This window comes from Crassostrea angulata, chromosome 8 (assembly GCF_025612915.1).
Source record: "Crassostrea angulata isolate pt1a10 chromosome 8, ASM2561291v2, whole genome shotgun sequence".
Lineage (NCBI taxonomy): Eukaryota > Metazoa > Mollusca > Bivalvia > Ostreida > Ostreidae > Magallana > Magallana angulata.
This window is the reverse complement of record NC_069118.1, coordinates 42,269,182-42,292,404: the sequence shown is the minus strand read 5'-3', so window position 1 is coordinate 42,292,404 and position 23,223 is coordinate 42,269,182. Positions and strand designations below refer to the sequence as shown.

The window sequence follows — 23,223 nt, the reverse complement described above, 5'->3', positions numbered from 1 at the left end:
CAGGTCATGTACTGCACAAAAAGTCGACATTTCGGGAATAAAATTGCAAATTTCGATTTTTAGAAAAAATCTTGTATTCATGGTATGAAAAATTTGACTCCTTTTTTCAAACTGTGATAATGTTAAATTGTTCATTTTATGATCAAATTCTATATAAAAAATAATTTCGCTTATTCAGTATCATTGATTTCTTTCCATAATGAAAAAAAAAAACGTATTTCCCCTTGAAAACATATTGTGCTGTCCTTCCGCTTGGCAGATGCACACGCATAGAAACTCCTCTTAATTATTTCTATTCCTATTGTTTTTAATTTTTGTGTAAACTAATGTTAATCCATATGTAAATTAAGCTGTTCTAATTTATTTATTTTCCCATTGTTTTGGTTTTATTGCTTAAACTAATGTTTCATCGATATTCATTCAAAAGATTGTTCATTCCTTTCACGGAGGAAAATACCTTGTATTATATCTTTGAACATCCTCCATTTTCATTCTCCAGTTTCATCCCAGTGGAACTCATGAAACAAATATAACAATTGATTTTAAAATTGTATAATATGTTCTGTACCTTCACAGTCGTAGGAGATAAACTGAAGGTATTGTTATACATGTAATAAAAAGTCTTCTGTGTCTGTATTTTTTCCTATTGAATATTATTTTCTATAATCAATTTGAAAAACGCAGTTGATGTTTCCACGTACTTTCGGCGATGTTATACAACATTTAAAAAACCAAAAGCAAAACATCACAAGAGAGAGAGAGAGAGAGAGAGAGAGAGAGAAAGAGAGAGCTATTTAAAGTGAATATATACAAAATAAGCATGTTCAATGTACATCACAATTTGAAACATAAATTATAGAAAGAAAATAGTTTTTGATTTTAAACTAGATATAAAATTGTATTCTTTTTTGAGAAAGTAAAATTGTTTTCATGCATCGCAAGGTTATACAATGTTAACAATTATTATGTAAAACGAGAAAACTTGGCGCATACGTATTTTAGCGCAAACGCAAGTGCCAGTACATTAGCTAATTATATTTAGCGCATGCATCTTTTCTTTAAAAAAGAATACACAAAATGTTGTTGTTTGATAAACGATCACGCCCAAAACTTAGTTATGTGTTCACTCAAGCACGTGAACACAACGACTTTGATTTCTATCTCGCATACAATACACTTACTTTTGTGTAAATCGTCAGTAGATAGATATGAAAACTTCATTTATTGGCGATGATGTGTAATTTTTGTTGGTAAACAAATTTGAGTTATCGGACTTTGAATTTAACGAGTCGACTAGATAACACTAGAAGAGTCCCGAAACTAAAAGTGAAATCGAATGCTACATTTACCATGAGTTTCGATCACCATGAGAGAATTTTTTTCACAGTAATTTTACATTAAAAAAAAAATATATATATATTATGTCACCTTCCTCTAAAAACCATGGTGTGTGGAACATTTTATGTCATTCATTCATTCATTATAGCTTCTTAGTTATATGGACTATAGTATGGTAAAAGAGGTCTTAAGAAGGGTCGTAGACTCGTATTATTTTGATAAAATCAAAGTTATATCGCTGCATTCAGCATTTTGTTTAACAAATATCAAATGAAGTATTACATATCTAAGGTCCAAACATCTTTACCGATATTAGCCATACCGCATCAATTTTTTTTTTTTACATTTTTGTATTTAAATAAAAATAATAAAAGAAAAGCAAACAGTTTTAAATGGTAGTATAGAATATTGCTTTCAACTAGTTGAACCTGAAAATCAAAGACTGAATTACATTCATAGCAATTTGCATTGCTTTTTCGTTTTCTCACTTTTTAAGATTTGAAATCTACGAAAGTTGTTAAGTCGTACGTGAAAAAGATCATCAGAAAATTAATTCCCTTGTGCCGGACACTATTCCAACCAATGAAATAAATGTAGATTTTCACATCATGTATTTTCTACCAATCACAAAGGAGAGGAAGTGCACAACCCGGAGACTGTAAATTATTTCAACTCTTTATACTGTCTTCAAAAGTCAGCCACTACCTGTACTATATAAAGTGTGTATAGATGACTCTGAACATGCAGTCATAAATTGCGTCATAGGCGATTTTTTTCATTGGGTTTTAGTGATTGTGACGTAATAATATGATTTCGATGTTCTTAACAATCACTTCTTTTAGTTGTGCAATAGATATAAGGTCTGTCGTCCCTGATTTAATGAAAAGACTGTCCTTTCGGCAGCTTCGTCCCCTTGTTCTATAAAATGTGTTCTTTTACCTTTTTTTTAATTTCTGCATACCGTGTGCGTTAAATGGAAAAAGGTTTTAGGATTCTTTTTTAATAAAAAAAAATATTAAGATGAGAATACCAGGCAAAAATATCTTCAATCATTTTAAAATCTACATCGTGAATCAAACAAATCTTTTTTGTCAATGCATTTGTCATTGACTGACAGTCACACGCTTGTGAACCCGGTAACACATTTATATATATATATATATATATATATATATATATATATATATATATATATATATATATATATATATATATATATATATATATATATATATATATATATATATTTTATTCAAATTCATCAATTGATGGAAAAATGAAAACAGGTATAGCGCACTTAATGTAAGATTTGGTCTCAAATATAGCCTTTTGCAAAAACATCAGATCTAGACATTTTCAATACTAGTATTGTGCAACTAGACTTTAACCCGTGCATGCACGGGTTGACAAAGCATATTGGACATTTACGAAATAGATACATCGACACGCCGTATTGTTTACATTTACATAACAAAGCTATAAGCCTATATTAATGTTATTAAATTCACTACACTTTCCTTAGTTAGAATAAGCTAATGTGTCTCGGGAAAGTTAGAATGCCTCCCATATACCCGTAATGCAGCAGAAAATTGCAGAATTGCTCCGAAACGATTTTGGAGAAAATTAATGAAGTTGTATTGAAGATAACAGTCAAATCAATCATAAAAAATGCATTTTTGAGATCGTAAATACCTTTTAACTAAAACTTTAATCCATATAATAAAATAATTCAACACTTTTTCGCCAACGGACACTGTACACATATTTTCTTTACTTCAGAGACAATACACGGAAAGCATTCTATCGTTAAACCTGGTCCGTAAGACATTTATTATTTAAACAATAAAACATTCTATCTTCACCCTCCTAAGAAATATAATGTTATTTTTTTTTGCATGGAATAAATTTTGTTTTGCCATTACGAAGACAAAAGTAAGTACATGTACTAAGTTGATATGTATATTTGTTATTTTTTTAATTTCTCTTATAAGAAATCATAAATATATATAAACAGAATATATAGCAAATTTCCAATGAAAATTTAAACTTATTTGTATTATCGTTTCTGAGTTTATTCATGCAAATATGATATTGTGGAAACATAAACTAAAGATCCCGTTAGCGTATATGTAATGCGCTCGCGTAAGATTGTAAAATCCAAAAATCCAGATGATTTCCGGAATTTTTTGAGAGGTTTTAGTTGAGAAAAAATAAATACAAATTCGTAATCTTCAAGTACCAATGATGTTTAAAATATATAAAAGAAAAGACAGTACTCTTTCGATTTATCGGTATTAAAGCTCAAAAATTCTATTATTTCAATATAGTAATATAAATAATTATTTTAAATATATTCAGTGAAACGCAAATAAAATTACAAAATCACCATGCTCTAAGAGTCTTAATTATCTTACACGACATCATTAAAATATTCAGGTTTTGTTAGGGATATATAGGAAAGTAGTTAGTATACGATAAAAAATCAGATATTTGACTATTGAACCACTCTAAACCAAAGACATCCGATTAAAATTATGTTCACAGGTACTGTAGAACACGTTTAGATTGAATTAGTTTTGGTTGGTTTAACGTGGTCTTCGTACTGAAAATTAGACAAATATTTCAATTAGTGTCTTTTCTAATACAAACATGTTTATAGCCATATATATTGAAAATGCATCTTCTGAAAATGTTAGATGCGTGGCCTAGTGGTAACGCAGAAATCTTCTTGATTTTATGGTCGCTGGATCGAATCCATAAAGTAGTAATTTTTTTTCACTTAAATTGTAACATGAACAGAACAGAGTGATTAAGTTACACGTATCTAATCTTCTGGTTTTTTTAAATAAATTATCTTGTTTAATTCAGTCTGAGTATGAGTACACCTTATATAAAGAGTTCTCTTCATTAACACTGTACATGTACTCTATTTACACTTAGATCCATTGCACTTTGCTTGAACTTATCACGGTTCAGAATATCAACTACTGTTATACACAGAGTATCCCGAATTTATGACAAATCATTTGTTACAGACACCATTATAAAATCAGTACAGTGTATCCAGGTTTCGAAAATCATACTGTGACAACTAGTTACCTGAAGCTTTTTTTAGTGACAGGTACTTTCCGTCAAAACACAGGTGTAGGCGAAATATTGGGAAAAGGCGCTATACCTCTTTAGATATTGTTCTGTAGTATTTTAAGTACATTGTACGGTTTTGATATCATATTATATTTCGGAAAACATTTCGCATTACTTCAATCATTGGTAGATAAAATGTTATATATGTAATGCAAGTCCTTTTGATTACTGTTGTCAAGATTCAATCAAAAATTGAAATTTAGTATCTAATGGCTAAAAAAAGAAATACGTGCATTTTTATTTGTTTATTGTTTAGCAGTTAATATAATTCATTATATTTAAATTTATAAACATGCACAGGGTGATAAGAATACTAACATGTACTAACGTACACTGTACATGTAGATACCAATAATTGTACACTATCTCAGTGTTGTTGTTACATTGTCTCACAACATACACATACTGTACATAATTGATGTATGGATATATTATTATCACTGTAGATACTTGTACACTTTCACTGTGTTGGTGGTGATTTGTCCCACCCAGAGATTGTTCTCATCATCCACACACACACTACGGGGATACTTTACCCCTTGTTGTTCTGTGAGTAGTAGAGACAAGAACTGACCGTCCTGATCAAGAAGATGAACTGTGTTACTGATTCTATCACACACCAGGATGTGACCGAGTACATCAGTACATATTCCATAAAGCTCAAACTCTGACCCCTGACCTGTGTAGGAGAACCTGTGTTGTCCTGATTTATCCACCACCACTACAGCACAATTCCCATCCATGTAGTCTGATACACAGACATCTCCATTGATGTTTTCTGTGATGTAGTGTGGTTCACGATACAGTCCCTGTCCTTTGTTGTCTCTCTGTATGTTCTGTATTTCTGTCCCTGTCTTGTTGTACCTGGTGACTTTACTTTCTCTACCCTTCCTCATCCCCACCAGTATGTCCCCATTGATGTGGGAGGAGTGTATACTGAGTGGTTCCCAGTCTCCTGTTTTAATGAATTCAGTGATTGTATTATCCGGTGTTATCCTATTGATGACTTTGTTGTCTCTGTCTGTATAGATCAGATCCCCGTCCTGTGTGACTGTGTGGTACCCTTCTATTCTACCACTGGTTTGTATCTTTTGTAGCTGTTTCCCCTGTAGATCTGTTTGGACAAGGTTACCAACATCATCACTGACCCAGAGTGTGCCTGATTTACCCAGTGATATATGAAATACACTGCCAACACCTGGTACTGTGTACTCCCTGACCTTGGTGACAGAGGAAGACAGAGACAGTGTTTGTTTCACGTCAGCTTTCTCTCTGTTTTGTTTCATCTGTTTCCCTGTAAGTTTCAACTGTTTCAAGGCAGTGTCCATGGTTTTTTTTTTTCTGTTCTCTGGTTTAGTGTTAGGAATTTTTAATCTACCCAGTAGTTTGGCAATATCTTCCTTGCTGTATTGACCAGCAGTAAATACAGGTAGGACTGGTTTGAATGTTTCTGGTATGGGTTGTATCATCAAGTTTTCTGATTTGAGAGCAAATGTTAAAGTTTCAATATCTGAGGGAGATAGGTAGCTATATAATGTTTTGATCAAATCATTGAGATAGTTGATGTAATCATCTATTTTTTTATTTTGACCGCTTAAAGTTTCTGATAATGACTGTTCTATTTTGTCAACATGTTTTATTTTATCTGATGTGACTGTGTCTATCAGCTTTTTCACAGACTCAGCTTCAGCCTTCATAGATGTTCTTATATCTTTCATGATCTTTTTAATTTCTGTGACATCTCCAGCAATTTCCTTTTTCAAATCTAGAGAAGTAGGCTCAAAATAGCTTCGAATTTTGGTAATTTCTACATGACAAAGCGAGCATTTTTCAGCAAAGACAATTTCTAGGTCGGTAAACACATGGCCGCGGTGTTCTTTTGTGGCTGTGCATTTAGAACAAAGGGGTATTTGGCATTCCTCGCAGAGAAGATCTATGTCTTTTGTTGGGTGGATCTTGCATTTCTCTACAGGAAGTTTACGTTTGCGTTGTTTATAAGGGACCACTTCATGGTTCTTGGTTTTCTTATTCTTCTGATGTTCATCTCTACATTGTTCACACAATGGTTGGTGACAGTCATTGCAGTAAAACTGACAGTTCTTCTCACAGTCTTCAGTGCCACACACCAAATAATGCTGGGCGTCGGGTGGTTCTAGGGATTTAGATATGTCCATCTGAAATAAGAAAATTTGAATAGAGGTATATCAAATTTAGTAAGGTTATAAGTAGCTTTCATTTACAAATCATCTTTTACTTATAAATACAATGAAACAGTGTAGATACTCAACATAGGTATAAGGTATAGGCATCGTAACCGGGGGGGGGGGGGGGGGGGGTGAACCCCCCCCCCTTTATTTGCAAATTTATACATAACCATATTCAAAGATCAGTCTAGCCCCCCCCCCCCCCCCCCCCCCCCCCACACACACACATTCAATTTGCTTTCGACGCTATACGAATATTTGTAAACAAACATTTTGGCCGATTAGGCTTTGTTTACACCAGTAACGGTACAGTTATAGAATGACACATTTCTTTACAGATGCCAAAGGATCGGAATAAATTAATTGGAAAACTTCACAGTGTCTCGAAATATAGTCACTACTTTCGGTTCAATAATAAGGACAAGCATTTAACTGTTTAATATATATTATTATCCATTGTTGACTTATCCATCTTGATTATGAATATGAATTATATGTCAAATGCTGTACCGTCATGAGATATAAAAGATATTCAAAATTTTAGACAAAACTGTTCTTATTACATATGTAACTTACCACTTGAGTCCTGAATCAAGGTAACGCCCTGAGATCAGAGCGAGAGAAAACGAGACTTGTGTAATTTACTTCCTGGTTATAGAGCCAAAATTAGATTTAAATTTCCTGGTGTTCTACTAGATGTTCAAAGCACGTATACAAAGACGTATACTGTGTAACTGATAAGAAGAACAATCTGTTAACATTTATATTGCCTATGAACTTAAAATCAGTCTATGATTTACGACGATTATAATGTTACAGTATGGGTTTTTAGTAAAACCATTGCTCAAGTACTCAAGGTAAAATGAAAGTAGAAAAGCAGAAAAAGGCCAGTGCGAAAAGATCATTTATAACGCCTGCGAAGTTTAAACACTGTCAGAATGCATTTATGTAAATTAAATTGATGAATGAGCTTTTCCTCGCCCAGGTCGGGGTTTGAACTCCATCCTTGCAGAATCAATCTCCTCGCAGAGAGCGACCATAGCGGCGACCACGCGGCAATCTAGACACAGGCACGTAGCATTAGCCCCACCCCCCCCCCCCCCCAACTTTTTTGCGCAGCAGGCACGTAGTATTGAGGCCCCTCCCCCACTTTTTGAGCCGCAAAGATTTTTCTTGAATTTACATACAAAAAATTGAATTAACATGGAGTTGTCATTCCCCCATTTGATGGAACCATATAAAAATTGAAGTGATCAATGAAATTGAAGTTAAAGGTATACTTCTCCCTAGTGACATCCTGCTTATCAAATTATAACTTTTATACGTTGCTCATACCATGCTGTGTGCTGTGTGAATAAAGAAAAATCCTTGTATTTTTTATTTTTTTTTGCGTTTTGTCTATATTTCTTTTAATGAGGTTTGCATGGGACACTGGTTGATAGAAATGTGGATAAAAGTATATTATAATCGAAATACTTTCACCGGTTTAGAATTTTCAATTGTTACAGTATTTGACCAAAAAATACGTTTTAAAAGTTTTTGGAAAGGTAAAAACTATAAAAGCACCGGCGATATTCGAACACATGACTAAAATATTTATGAAACTATACTTGATTTTATTGGGTTTTTTTTTTCGATAGGAAGTACGTCACAATATGGAGGTGTCCCATACAACGTTTACTTGCTCCAATGAGCCGGTAGATGTTCATATTGAAAGAGCTGAAAAGAATTAGACCAATGTCATATATAGTGTTCAAATTGGTACTTTTTGACGATTGGCTTGAAATGTGCTCCGTTAATATTTCAAAATAAACAACTATATTTAACCTACGATGCTTCATACGATAAATATTATCAATATTCGCGATAGACAGTCGTTATATATACTGAGGTATCATTTATTTAAAATTGATAGGTCCAAAAGTTTGTGGAGTGCAAGTTTTTTAAAGGTACGTTGGAATATTATTGCGTATAAAGTTTTTTTTTGTATGTAATATTTGTAAATCCAAGAACATTTAGTTCCCGGGCCGCGAATTTTAACAATTTCACAGTATCCGCAGACATCGGAAATATGTGTCGAAAGCAATAGAAATATGTTGGTTTAGAGTGAAAATTCAGGGGCGGATCCAGGATTTGAAGGGGCGCCATTTTTAGGCAGGGGGTCTGGGCAAAGCCCTGGTGAGGGCCCAGAGTGTAAAGCCCCCTGAAGCTCCTGGATTCTAGAGATGTTGTAGGGTACTAATGAAGTCTTCAGATGTCGACTTTTGTAATATTTCTTCTCGTGATTATACTTAAAAGTAATAAAATTGTTTATAATCTTTAAATGTTTGTTGATTTACGACCTGCAGTAATCCCATCAAAACGTTAACCCTCTGCAAAGCGGAAATATGAGAAACGTTAATTTCTGTTATTTTTATGGGGGCACAGTGGGCAAAGCCCCCGGAAGCTCATGGATTCTACAGATTTGTTTAGGGTTAAAATGAAGTCTTACAATTAAGACTTTTGTCCTCTTGTGATTAAACTTAGAAGTAATAAAACTATTTTCAATTTTAATTTTTTTTTGTAGATTTGAGACCTGCAGTAATCCCATCGAAACCCTCTGCCTTGCAGAAATATGAGAATTTTTCTTACTAATGGCTGTATATTAATCAGTCAATCAAAAAAAATCAAGATCAATAGGACGATGTTAGTGAAAAGATCTAAAATCTAAAGATCATCATACCAGCTTGTATTGTAAAATAAACATGTAAGAGTCATTAAAAAACACTACTTAGTACAGGCATGTAGCATCATTTTTGAAAGTAGGGGGGGGGGGCAAAATAAAATAGGTTACTTTACAAAATTCTTAAAATCCTAATCCGTGGGGGAGGGAGGAGGGAGGAGAAAGTATACCTTGAACTTCAATTTCACTGTTTATTTCCTTATTTTCATTTCAATTTTATACTGGTCCCATAAAAGTGTGTGTGTGTGGGGGGGGGGGGGGACTCCATGTTAATTCATTTTTTTTATATGTAAATTTTAGAAAAATCGTTGTGGTTCCCCTGATGCTACGTGCCTGAAGCATAACCAATTACATATATACTTGAGGTAAGCAACTGGTCACATTTGAAAGAGCGTAACAAAGTTGGGCTTTTTAGTTTGTACGTTACACCATTAAACACACACATGTTGTTCATACTACACAGTTGAAATTAGTCTAATGTAGAGAAATCCTTTAAGTTTCTAAAGATTTGATATTAAAAACTCGCAGTTGTATATTTTATTTTTGCCAGAACGAGTATGATTTAACTTTATTTTGCCAATTTTAGGGGGCGCGCGCGCCGAGGGCGCCCCCTTGAATCCGCCAATGAAAATTGCTCTGAAATGGGACCATGTTAATTAATTTGTAGATGAACACGTACAAATGACAACTGGAAAGTATTATGAAATTTGTCTTTTATGCTATGAAATGTTTTCTTGCAAAGAGAAATAAAACAATGAATGTTGTTTGTTTTTTTTATTTAAATAAAAATATTTAAAAGTTTAATTTCTCCTCCTGCAGCACCCAAAACAGCAAGCTAGGAGTCGCCTGAAGATGTTTGGCTGAAATAGAAAACGAAAACACAATGGGGATATTATTTCACGAGATGTAGCTATTAAGAATTTTTAATCTTCAGCAAATCTTTTTAAAAAAATATGAGAAGCTGAAATGTAACACGCATGCATATTTATGGATTCTTAATGAAGCGACTCATTACAATGCACGTGTATGGTTATATAATTAAAACTTTGAAGCTATTCTTTCTCGTTTCAGCTTCATTGATATATGCGGCCATCTAATATACTTGTATATCGATGACCTTTGCCGGGCAAATTATTTCACAATTACGTGACTGTATAGTTACAAATAGCTGGGGCCCGTTTCACTAAAAGGCGTAAGATACGACGAAACTTAAGTTAGGCCTTAGGGCGTACGCCAAAATTTAGTCCGGCGTAAACTGCGTTTCACTAAGAGGCGTACGCCTGGCCGTAAACACTAGTATCGGACTAAGTTAAGGCCAGGCTTACGTCCTTGACAACGGGCTTATGCACATGCGCAGACAGGTGATAAACAGTAGAAAGGAAGATAGATAGATAAATATTTAGATATGTAGATAGATAGATATTCTTTAGATAGATAAAAAGATAGAAACTTGTCAATCGTGTTTGCGCGCGCGCGCGCGCGCGCGCGAGAGAGAGAGAGAGAGAGAGAGAGAGAGAGAGAGAGAGAGAGAGAGAGAGAGAGAGAGAGAGAGAGAGAGAGAGAGAGTATTCAGGCATATTAATCCTGTTTAGTGACAAAATCACACAGCAAAACTTGCTAACCTGTTTTATTTGAAAGATATATTTGATGAAGCATATAGGATATGTTCATTCAAAATTATTTACTCAACAAAACTATTTTGTTATCGATATCTCCGAAAAGTTAACCATGTTTCGAACACCCTTGGAATTTCTATTATTAATTATGGCCTGAGTATAAATATTTTTTTATGAAATTTTCTGGTTTCCTCTTGCTATAATATCCTGAAAGAAAATCAGTGAATTTGTTTAAAAATAGAAAATATAGCAAATTAATGCAATAATGAGCTATTTAATCATGGATTGGACAATATTAAGCAAGCATCGAACAACCATACAACAGATACTAAAAATAGCGAAATTTTAATATTTCATGCAAAAAAAAAAAAAAAACCGAAGAGGCTCGGATAAATATATTTATTACTTTCATATTAAGATTTGGATCAATGTAAAATGTGGAGCAAAAATGACCTTGGAAATAATTGATGAATTCCAGGTCTAATTTTTTTTTACACAATTTGTTTCCGAAGTTAGCTTTTTTTTTAATTATTTAAGTGAAATGGTACGTACAAACCATAAGTGCATGCACGTTTATTTGTAAATGCGTGTGTCAGACGTATGGTGGACTCAACATAAACTACCCAAGTACACTTACATGTGTATTTAGTATATTGAACGATTCTTCATATTAATTTGAAGCTAATAAAGAGGATGTGTATGTAACCTACGAAATAAAATTCTATTTAATCTGGAGTCAATGTTTTGCATCGGTTGTATGATAAATAAATTATCTAATATTTAAAAAAATTAGGAACTTTTGACGACTCTAAAACATACATGTAGTTGGAGCTTTCATCATATTTTGGTATTTACATTTTAACAATACTGAAAATACTTTTGTGATTAACCTTAGTTACACTACCTAAGCTAACACCTTTTACTCGCCAAAAATTAAATAAAAAAAGAGGAAAATAAAAAAGTTAATAATTCACTTAGTGAGATTTAAATTGAAAAAATCCCGCTCACACATATTTTGCGTGGAAGTTGGGTGGGGGGGGGGGGGGGGGGGGGTGGGGGTGAAATGCTTGAAATGCTTGACAAATATACCTTTGTACTACATATGCATAATGTATGTAGTTCTGCATTATTCATTGCCCAATTTACTAAAATATATGAAAACGTAAATCAAATTATTGAATAAAAATAATCGAATGACAACTATATCTCGATTGTCTAAATATGTCATTTTAACATGTAAACGGCAAGTGCAAATATAAAGAATGTGCATAAAACATGGTAAGAAAGTTTCTATTCGAGAATTGGTACCACCTATCAAAACTCTCTATTTTCTTAATTTCATATGAAATTTTAAAAATTTACATGACAAATTGTACAATTTAATATTACGGTAAGCACCGATATTCTCAGCATCAGAATTAGCAATCATTTCATGTTTACGCCATAAGTTACGACTACCCTTGGCTAGGCGTAGATTTTTGTCTTAACTTAAGGCAGGCGCAAAGTTACGCCTTTTAGTGAAACGGACCTTAGTCCAAATATTTGACTTAGTCCGGACTTACGACAGGCGTAAGGTTACGCCGGGCGTACGCCTTTTAGTGAAACGGGCCCCTGGTCTTTAGCTCCCGGTCTGAAAAAAAAAATTCGGATGGACGACCTAAAATTGGTACTATCCGAACTTTTTTTCCCATAGCATTAGCTATGGAGATTTACATGTAGTACCTCTGATTTACATTTTAACATTAAAATAATTATTCCTTTGTTGAGCTGAATTTCCCTCTCACCTTCTTTGAGAACCTTAGTGGAGTAACCACGGCCGCTGAGTAGGCAGACTGTATGGCCATCTTGGAGATCCTTCTGGCCTTAAAACAGATATAAATGTTTATAAGAACAATAATCCTTCAACAAAATTGTTCATATGAATAACTACGCATCGGTATTAATTTATCGAATCATTATTTAGGTCATGTTGTATATTTTGAATTAACCAGGTGGTATGAAATGCAAAATTAATATATTGTTAATTTTGTATCTATTCCCAATTGACAAATCCGAAGTTTACAACAAGACAAAAGTGAACTATCTCGGAAATTTATCGGTTGATATATGCATTTATGTATGATCACCTCTAATGTTATTCGCTCCTCAGCCAGAACTGTTTTGATGGTCAGCTCTGACAATGCACGTGCCTAAAGAGAGAACGTGTATATATAGAAATATATAGATATATAAATTAAAACAACTAGATTAATCTATAATTTTGATAGAATATTTAAACAAAAGGTGGACACGTCTTTATTGCAGTACCTCTTCTCTAAGAATTATCTCCCCCGACACTGCACAAAGTCTGGACAGGGCCTGTAAACCACGTGACTATGAATTAATTATTAAGTGTTCAAATTTGTTGTGATATTTATAACAAGTATAGATTACTGAGAATGTTTACAAAATCTAAATATTGAACTAATGACGTGATGAAAATATAAGTAATCTGATTACAGTTAATTACGACCATACCGCCTGGTCCAGCTCTTTGTTATTTTCTTCATCGTCGCCATCACTGTTACCGCAGTCATGGTCCAACATCATCGATATCATCGAACACTTGTTCATCTACATAAAAACAAGAAGCACTTTTCCAAAATAGTTGAGTGTCTCTCTCTCTCTCTCTCTCTCTCTCTCTCTCTCTCTCTCTCTCTCTTTGCATAAAAGTCCAGCTAATGGCCTATTTATTTAAATAAACAGTCTGTATTTTTGCAAAATAGTGTGTTCAATGTAAGAACCGCCGTACACAATTATTTTTGGATCTGATATTAACAATAAAGCATACCAATGATTCTCTACGTATGGTCGATGTAAACGAGGGACCCTGTATCTCCAAATCACCGGTCTGTTGAAATTTATAAAATTAGAATTTAAGAAAAAACAATAATATAAAAAATGCAATAATTCCACGTATCAATAATTGGCAGTTCAACAAAACGATATCTTTATAATTACCTTGGGTTTGGCATCGTTCTCTAAATGTTCACAGGCTTCTTCTGTTTGCATTAATCCGAGTGCCTCAATTTTCGGGGACATGTCCTGTGTCCCTAGGGACTCGGTTTTGAGCTCTTGGAACAGGTGAGGTGCCCCTGTGTGCATGTGCTGGGCCTCTGTGGACACGAGCCGTCCCTCTTCTGTGGGTGCGTGGTGTGCCTCTGTGGGCACGTGCTGAGCCTCCATGGACATGGAATGTGCCTCTGTTGACACATGTTGTGCCTCTTTGGTCTCGACCTGGGTCCCTGTGGGCAGGGTCTCCCGGGGCAAGGATTCGCTGAGGGCTTCTGTGGACCCCTGTGGGTCATCAACGGTTTTGTTCATCTCCATTGTTACTGTCAACAAAATTTCATGAAAAGATTTTTTGATAAAACAAATTGCATTTGAAATTGACATGGATATAGAAATGACACGGAATTCGGCAATAATCACGGCATTGTTTCGTTGCAGTTGTTCATATTATATAAACATTTATTTATTACATTGTATGTAAAACATGTATATTTTGTATCACATATTTAATTTGAATTAATAACTATCGTAAGTATGAAATTATTAATGCGAACGTACTTGTACCAATTAATTAATAATACTTTATTCCTTGTAATATATTATAGAGATATATGACATATGATTTTTAGAAGTTATGGATCCTTGGAAGATATTCGATATAATATAAACTGTACATACATACCTGCTCAGAAAATATTCCGAAGCTTTCACAACTTTGCTGATGAAATTGTTGATCTCTATTCTATGAAATATTGAAAGAAAGAAAAACAATTAAATAAAACTGAAAGGATGATATTTCACCATGGAATACACTTACAATTATAAATCAAGTATATTAAATTGGTTAAGAATTTAATTTATATATCAGACTGAGTTAACTCTCAATTTCTTCAAAGATTATGAAACATTTTTTGTGTGCGAAAGAAGGAAATATATAATACCTACCGCAAATGGAACAAGAATCACCAATAAGCTAGGTGCCTATTATGACGTCATTGCTTAGTGATGCGTCACGTGTCTCACAATTAAAAGGACGGTAACTCTTACATGAACCTATTATCGATTATTCCCCTTCCTATAAATATTGATTTTTCCCGTATCCTTTTTTAACTTACGTAGAAGGAGTTATATAATTGGATTCGAATAAAATCAAACGATTTTTTAACCTGTAAAAATTGCAGGTACCTTTTAGAGAGGTTTTCACCATTATTCGTAGGACTTCAACGCACTGTACACATGGTAAATAAAACAGTATTGTATGTACAGATCACATAATTTTTTCAAGAGGGGGTCATTATTTATTTATTTTATTTCAATTTTTTTTTTGGGGGGGGGATAATTAAATATTCGTTAATTAACTACATGTGTATGTTAAACTTTGAATTTTCCAAACGGGGTGATGAAAATATTTTTTCATAATTTTAATTTTAAAAAAAAATCATCTGTTTAGAATGTATATTATATTGGTAAAAGTGTAGCATTTTTTAGTTATCGCCAACCAAGGATAAAGATCCACGGTGTTTCTCTATTCTGTTGATATCTAGCTGACGAAGGCGTTATAGCAGAAAACCTTGACTTTACACATGAATACAATACAGTAATGATTGACGTAAACATTGTGTATGTAATGCGTATATGTCACTATATACCATGTTTTAATAAAAAGGGGGTGTCCAAGAAATACATTCAATAAGTTATTTACAATGTGAATTCAATACGCCTGATTTTTCTGGTGAGTAAAGGGGTACCCCCTCCCCCATCCCCTCTCTAGATCCGCGCATGCAAATTCGTGGGATTTTTCATTTGTTATATTTATAGACGTTACCGATGTGAGAGTTGTTTCCCTTGAAGATCTTTGAGAGAAAAAATGGAGGACAAGTTACGTTTTCCAAAGTAGGCGATATTTTGTTAAAAATGAGCACATATCGTGCCACTGAGAATTATGTGTATAAAACAGACGAATGTATCGGGCGTGGTGCCACTGGCGATGTATACAAAGGTGTACACAAGGTAAACGCAGATATTAAATATTTCTACTTTCAGTTTCACTTGAAACTTAAGTTAAACTCTGTTTTTAAGACATAGTACATGTACATACTAGCCTGGTTCAGTTATCTTTAAAAGAATAAATACATGTATCTTCATTGTTTAATTTTTATTCATTGTACAACTATTTCAACGAATACTTTTTTTTTTAGAATTGTATGTACTACAATACAATAAATAGAATTTAATTGACAATGTAAGCAATCCCTCACTGTAAACATGGTAATAGTGTATAGATAAATCAAACAAAATTAAGCCTTTGATAGTTTCTCATGCCAAATATAAGCTATTAGGCATGTACCTTTGTATTATGCTCTTAAAATCGTACATGTAGGCATTTGAATATGCATAGCCGAATCTAGTTTGGATGATTATTAGCCTTTTTTTATTTGGATTAATTTAACCAGTATGTTTTGTTACTTCCAGGTTACGGGGGAGCATTGTGCCCTCAAGCTGTGTGACTCGCGCTTCACCCAGCAGCTCCAGAGGGAGGTAGAGGCCATGCGCCAACTCCAGCACCCCAACATCACCAAGTTCTACCAACTGGAGTATGATGTGTGTATACAATAATATACATGTACTTAAAGTTATTCTTAGAATATATCATGGGCATATATTGGATCAAGTAACCTGTTATGATAGACTTAATGTGAATTTATATTGCACACTTTTATTGCAATTAATGTGTTTAAAGCATTTCATTATATTTCATGCTCAAACAAGTAAAAATGTCAAAAATCAAGTTAACTTTATTAACGTGGCTTTTCACTTGATGTAATTATAGAATTTAATAGAATAAAAATGTGACATGATAAATCCTATATAATTTTCATTTCATTAATGCAGATAGATGTCAACCTAATAGATGAAAGTAAATGTTTGTATCAAAATATTGTAAAAATTGCTTCTAAAAGTCAAATCTATTCACTATCGTTTCTTCTTTAGAAAAGCAACTGTCAAAATCACATCACACGCTATGTAACTATGATCTTCTACACAGTAATATCATTTAGTTGTAAGAAAACAAAGACCCATAGTTATCAAATTCGTAGTTTTTTTTCCTAAACAGAAGGAGAGTGCCAAACCAATCCTAGTGATGGAACTGTGTGAGAAAGGGAACCTGTTGGAGGTACTAAGGGAGCCCAGCAATGCCTTTGGTCTCCCAGAGGAAGAGTACCTCAGATTCTTTAGTCATTTAGGTGTGTATGCATGGTACCAAATTATCTGTTTTTACATTGTAGAGTGCACTTACAAAGTGGCAAAACAAGCATTTTTACTGTACACATTTTTGTTAAAGACAATTTTATTTAAGGAATTAATTCAATATGTATTTGTTTTATACGATATAAAATGGTTTATAAGCTGGTTTCAAACCATTTTATAATGTATAAAACTAAATAAATAAATATTGAATTCATTCCTTAAAAATGACAAAAAAATTGTACAAAATTCAAACGTAACGTCAGGCATATTGATACGTTTTTGACGTTAGTCTTACTATGACGTACGCAACATTCTTTATACGATATAAAATAATTTTTTAGCCAATCAGAAAGCGCGTTACAACCAGAATTAAATTACATGTATGTACTATTATTAATTATTTTGTCATTTAAAAGTATTCAATCAACATAATTACAGTAGTGAAAAAGCAACCTTGTCAGATCTATGATCAGAAATATTTTTACTTGAAATTTTAAACAAGGGAGAGAGTTAGAAAATATTTCATAATTTTGTAGGATAAATCTGTGTTTGATTTTAGCTTTCTAGATACATCTAATTGTATCAAAGATATGGCACTGAAAAGTGCATTTATTTATTTTAAAATGATATGAAAATTTGTATTATGTCTTATGTATATGTTCATTAGGCCAAAAAAGTTAATGATTAGGTTTTCATTCACTGCTGCATGGTTCCAAATCTTATAACACTATAATTCTTAAAAATGCAGTAACTGTTGAAATTTTTGCAGTGTCTGGCATGAAGCACCTTCGTCAAAATGGATTCTCCCATCGTGATATAAAACCCGGAAACATCTTAGTGTGCATAGCAGACGACGGCAGGTATGATACAAAATATTCCAAAAATATGGCTCTCTGATGTATTTGATGGTGATGCTAGAATAAGATATGGAGATTTTCATATTATTTTTTTTACAAACAGTTATGTCTACAAACTGTCTGACTTCGGGACAGCTAAACCTCTCAAGGATGGAGATTTCTTCCAGTCTTTAGTTGGAACAGAAGAATACCTGGTAAATAAATTTTATATTGATGATAGAGTTCTCTAAATTTTTTATTTAAAAAATTAAACTGCAATTTTCACTTGAAATCCATTTTCTTGTACTCTTTTTAACTACCTTATAAACAACAACAAGCAATGATTGGAACCATGACTTAAAAGTGTCTATAATAAGCAGTTACTTGTACATCAATGCATGCCTTCTGGTCGTTTTCTTTATTAGTATTATAGATGCAGTATTTGACGGATAAATAATTAAAAATTTCAGCATCCGGACATCTTCAAGGCGGCCTTCATTGAACGCCACAGACCGCGTGAGTTTGACATCTCTGTGGACTTGTGGAGTCTGGGAGCCACACTCTATCACACCGCCACTGGGAAGGTTCCATTTCAGCCATTCCATGGGCGTGGGGACAAACATACCATGTAAGGTGTAATAATACCCTCACCCCCTCCCATACAGTGATAGGCATAAAGAATACCCCCACTCCCCCACCGACACCGTATAGAGTGACCATCACTAGGAAATACTTTTACCCCCACCCACACCTTTAGTAACTACCAATAGAAAATATACCCCAACCCTTACCATACACACCACATCTTAGAGTGTCTTCACCCTAGCTATCACTCTCATCCCACATTATACAATGTCCACCACGAAAAATATCATTAGACATCTCCAAAGCTTTTGCTAAGAAAGCCATGATTGTTTACTAGATTAATATCTGTAGTCAATGATTTGTATTTTTTTCCTGTAAATTTCCAGGTTTCAAATGATATCTCATAAAGATCCGGGAGTGATATCTGGTGAACAGACATCTGCCACTGGAGATATCATCTGGTCCAAGGAGTTGCCCAAAACTTGCAGGCTATCAAAGTAAGCCAATTTTTAAATTATTATATAGAATTTGTGTGAGAGCAAGGACTCTTTAATATGTACATGTATGTGTATTCTTCCAACATGGGGATCAGGTAAAATCACTCATTGTTCAAGTTATTTTCTGAGAATCTGCATATTAAGAGGTCATAACATGTGTGACTGCATTGTCAACTGCTGATTTAACGTTAACTGATTCAACATCATCTCCCAATACACTGGTTATAGGGTTGAAAAATCTCAATTATGTAACTTAATATTACTCAAATACTGTATACATGGCTATTTTCGCCCCGTGTAATTTTCACCCGTCTTGAATTTGCCCAGACACAGTTGCATTTTTTGTGTTTGAAGAGATATAATTGGAGACATTGGAATTTGTTCAGTCTTAATTAAATGAATTCTCCCAATAACAACGAGGGTGAAAGTGGAAAAAATAAAACAGAGGCAAATACTTTGGAATCCTGTGTACAGTAAATAGAATTTAAGACAATAAACAAGTGCATCTGATCAGCCTTAAACAGTGTTTAATTTCATCCACAAACAGTGTTTAATTTCATCCACAAACTGTTTAATTTCATCCACAAACAGTGTTTAATTTCATCCAAAAACAGTGTTTAATTTCATCCACAAACAGTGTTTAATTTCATCAACAGTGTTTGATTTCATCCACAAACAGTGTTTAATTTTATCCACACACAGATACCTTAGAGATACATTGACAGAGTTCTTGGTTCGTCTGCTGGAATGTCAGGCCAATCGGATGTGGACATTTGACGGATTCTTTGTAGCCGCTGATGATCTCCTTCAGAAGCATAGACTCTACCTCTTCTCTGTGGTGGATTCAGAGCTCTATCATATTTATATGGACCCAACACACAGGTATAAGCCAGCTATACGGAAAGTTTATAGGATGTAAATTCTAGCCTAGGCTAGTTGTTTTCAGCTCATACCACTGTCTGTGTTTTCGGAAAGTTTGTCCATTCTCTCTATTTAAAAAAATATATGGAACTTATGCCAAATGCAAAGCAATTAATCACTTCGTTGTGTTAATTGGAAAATGATTAAAATATAATAAGACAATTTTATTAAAAGCTTTTAAATTAGTTATTAGTATGGACAAAGTAAAGCTGATCATATTTAACTCAGAGTCTGTTGTGTAAAATGTTAAACAATAATTATTGCTGTTTTTGAGGTCAATACTATATAAATAGTGCCTGTTTGGGAGGGTAACAGTTGAAATTGACACCCCGAGAAAACCATTGTCAACCGACGCGAAGTGGAGGTTGACAGTGGTTTTCGAGGGGTGTCAATTTCAACTGTTATCCTCCCAAACAGGCACTATTTATTTTGTTATACTGAATGTCTTTTTTAAAATTTTTAAGAAAATTTTACTGCTTTTATATAGGAATAACGTGAATTCTACAGCGAACTGTACGCGCATAATTTTCGCGCATGTAACATTTTTTAATGTTACCCGTTGCCAAGTGCGTTGCTAACGCTGAGGGTAATAGTAAATATTATTAACTGCGTCTTAACCAATCAGATTTCAGTATTTAACATGAAAGTATAATAAAATGATTTAGCTACCCGAAAAGTACAATATTCACTGAGCCGGAGGTGAATATTGTACTTCAAGGGTAGCTGAGCTATCATATTTATAGAAAAAACAGCAATAATTTTTTTTAATTATTATATGATTCAGCGACAAATTTATACAGACACATATTAAAGTGAGTGTTATTAAGCAACATTTTAGTTTGAAGGTATAGCCGAACAAATTGAGAAACTTGATGTTTCATTGGATGATCTATTTTTAGTCAAATGTAGGAAAAATCAAATGTTATATTGTTCTCCGTGCTGTTTTTTCTAGATAGTAGGATATGAGCCAATCAGAGACTTAGGAATTAATCAATCATATAATATATACAGTCATCACTACTGTCTGTAAATGCTTTTGTTTAGTATTAGCAATACCAACCATCTTTTCTATATTTGGTTAAAAGAAAATTTCGATACGTCTGTCCTTATGATTCAAATAGATATTAACAATTGACATATGTATTGAAACATGAAAAGAAGTTAATTTAAAAGAGGATATAATATTTTTTTTTAATGTTAAAGTTAAATGTTAACAAATGTATCTAGCTTACTCAAAAATCATTTTTTATATTAATTAATAACATTTTTAATATGAAAAAAAATAATTGTATTTTTCAGGTTTTCGGAGTTACAGAAGTGCGTTCAGGAACAGACCTACACCCACATTAAATCACCATGCTTCATGTTTCACAACCAGGACCTCAAGGAATCTGTTTCTCTGGAGGAGCCAGTGAGGTCCTATCCAGTAACCTCAGCAGAAGAGCCTATTGTGGTGTTACCTCTCAGAGAGGGGACCTCGCTCACTACAAGGATACCAGTGGACTCTATAGTCAACCTAGTTAATGGTAATGTGTCCAAATTTGAAGACAATTTTATATTAAATATTAATTAAACTTTCTTTTAGCTTTTGTTCATATTAAACCTGTCTTTGTTCTCTAAAACCTCAATCAGAAGGAATTTGATACAGCCTTAATGGCCCATTGTTTAAAACAAATTTTTAATCGATTAGACAAACTTTTATCAGAATCTTAACTGACCAGTTTAAATTTAATTTTTAAAACAGATATTTTTTTTGTCTCCCTGTTAATGCTAGTATTTTGAAATTTATAAGCAAAGTTAAATGCTAATCATTAGACAATATGATAGCAAATACTAAACTTCTGCTATTGTGATGATTTTTAATAGTTCAGAACTGTCCAAAAATAATTAATGCGATATTTAAAAATCTGCAAGGGTTGCTTTTTAAAAAATTATATGCAGATATTAATTCCTCACATTTATAGTTATTAAAAATCTGCAATAGCTATCAATCTATTATTTATCAATAAGTACATGCACTTTATATGGTACTGTTAACTTTTTTGCAGAATTGAATCCTAAATTTGAGAGTGAGGACAGTTCATCTCGTGATGACGACTACCGCGCGGCTCGCTCCATGTGTAGTACCACCGCGCTGATTCTCAAAGCCATCAGTCAGGCAGCGTCAGCGTGTCGGTTGTTGAGTAAATCATCAAGAGACTGCAGGTGCCTATTTTGTCATTCATTCAATACACAATGAAAAAGTTCTTGATATGTTCTCTTTTCATAAAATTTACAGCCATATCAACCATCAATTGAGGTTCAAATACATGGCATAGTATGCATGTTGTTCAAGTGCTAAATAAAAATTCCAAAGAAGTATTAGCATTTAAGGAAAATTCTTTCCATGATCAGTTTGCCAAGTTACATATTTGTTGTTATTAAGTATGTCAGCAAATATCTTTTTTTCTAATATCTTTTTAAAATTTTAAAAGTCAACAACTTTTTATTAAGATTCTCTCCTTATTTATTTTAAAAATGTGATAAGGGTGTAGTTACATATTAGCATGCTATACATTTGGTTCATTTCTTAAATTTTTGAATACAGCTACTGTAACAGCTGATTAATAAATAAAAGGGTATAAGAAACCCAACGATAGGTACCGCCCATGCAAATCAGTTGTACAATTAGAACAGTTTTTGTTTATCATGTCAGATATGCCGCACGACAGAAATATTCCTCCTTGAAAAGCAGTGTGAAGAATATAGAGGATCGCTACAGTGACATCAGGCAGATAGTGGACAGCGCCAAAATGAAATCTACGACGTTATTTACGACCATTACTCTGGATGGACATGCTGCAGAGGAAAAGTTTGAACAAGTTGGTTTCTGATAGTACAAAAAATAATCTAAATGGAAATACAGTAAAACAAAAATAGTATTTGCTTCAACTTTTGACTTATTTAGAACCAATCCACAACAAAAAATATCCGCACTCAGGTGGTCATTATAAAAATGTTATACATAGAAACACAGGTTAGCGATGATATCAACATTATAGAGGCTGTATTTTGAATCTT

The 23,223-nt window shown here is 33.4% G+C and overlaps 3 protein-coding genes across 6 annotated transcripts in view; 1 reads left to right on the top strand and 2 right to left on the bottom strand.

Moving 5' to 3' along the window:
* Positions 1 to 4,738: 4,738 nt before the first annotated feature.
* LOC128158625 (uncharacterized) lies at positions 4,739 to 7,349 on the bottom strand. The gene is made up of 2 exons (XM_052821554.1): positions 7,263 to 7,349; positions 4,739 to 6,656 (listed from the first exon to the last, which is right to left on the bottom strand). The coding sequence occupies exon 2, from the start codon at positions 6,654 to 6,656 to the stop codon at positions 4,920 to 4,922; it is 1,737 nt and encodes a 578-aa protein (XP_052677514.1). The 5' UTR covers positions 7,263 to 7,349; the 3' UTR covers positions 4,739 to 4,919.
* Positions 7,350 to 10,208: 2,859 nt separating this feature from the next.
* Positions 10,209 to 14,894, bottom strand: LOC128158624 (uncharacterized). Its single transcript, XM_052821553.1, has 8 exons — positions 14,758 to 14,894; positions 14,025 to 14,398; positions 13,855 to 13,914; positions 13,542 to 13,637; positions 13,332 to 13,382; positions 13,151 to 13,213; positions 12,809 to 12,886; positions 10,209 to 10,268 (listed from the first exon to the last, which is right to left on the bottom strand). Exons 2-8 carry the CDS (start codon positions 14,391 to 14,393, stop codon positions 10,209 to 10,211), a joined length of 777 nt encoding a protein of 258 aa, XP_052677513.1. The 5' UTR covers positions 14,394 to 14,398; positions 14,758 to 14,894.
* A 1,012-nt stretch (positions 14,895 to 15,906) lies between these two features.
* LOC128158623 (inhibitor of nuclear factor kappa-B kinase subunit epsilon-like) overlaps positions 15,907 to 23,223 on the top strand; it is a 37,504-nt gene continuing 30,187 nt past the window's right edge. For 3 of the 4 annotated variants that reach the window (XM_052821550.1, XM_052821551.1, XM_052821549.1), the window contains exons 1-11: positions 15,907 to 16,085; positions 16,548 to 16,676; positions 17,191 to 17,320; positions 18,094 to 18,184; positions 18,285 to 18,375; positions 18,631 to 18,788; positions 19,132 to 19,242; positions 19,945 to 20,124; positions 21,463 to 21,689; positions 22,212 to 22,368; positions 22,859 to 23,024. In XM_052821550.1, the coding sequence (XP_052677510.1) occupies positions 15,990 to 16,085; positions 16,548 to 16,676; positions 17,191 to 17,320; positions 18,094 to 18,184; positions 18,285 to 18,375; positions 18,631 to 18,788; positions 19,132 to 19,242; positions 19,945 to 20,124; positions 21,463 to 21,689; positions 22,212 to 22,368; positions 22,859 to 23,024 (1,536 nt within the window). In that variant the 5' untranslated portion in view covers positions 15,907 to 15,989. The remainder of the gene's footprint in view (positions 16,086 to 16,547; positions 16,677 to 17,190; positions 17,321 to 18,093; positions 18,185 to 18,284; positions 18,376 to 18,630; positions 18,789 to 19,131; positions 19,243 to 19,944; positions 20,125 to 21,462; positions 21,690 to 22,211; positions 22,369 to 22,858; positions 23,025 to 23,223) is intronic. The other variant, XM_052821552.1, reaches the window with a different exon arrangement.

Coding starts and splice junctions, on each gene's coding strand:
- LOC128158625 (XM_052821554.1), bottom strand. CDS start 6,656: ATGGACATATCTAAATCCCTAGAACCACCCGACGCCCAGCATTATTTG.
- LOC128158624 (XM_052821553.1), bottom strand. CDS start 14,393: ATGGAGATGAACAAAACCGTTGATGACCCACAGGGGTCCACAGAAGCC. Junction 13,383..13,541: donor ACAAAGAGCTGGACCAGGCG/GTATGGTCGTAA, acceptor CGTGGTTTACAG/GCCCTGTCCAGACTTTGTGC. Junction 13,214..13,331: donor AGATAATTCTTAGAGAAGAG/GTACTGCAATAA, acceptor TTCTCTCTTTAG/GCACGTGCATTGTCAGAGCT.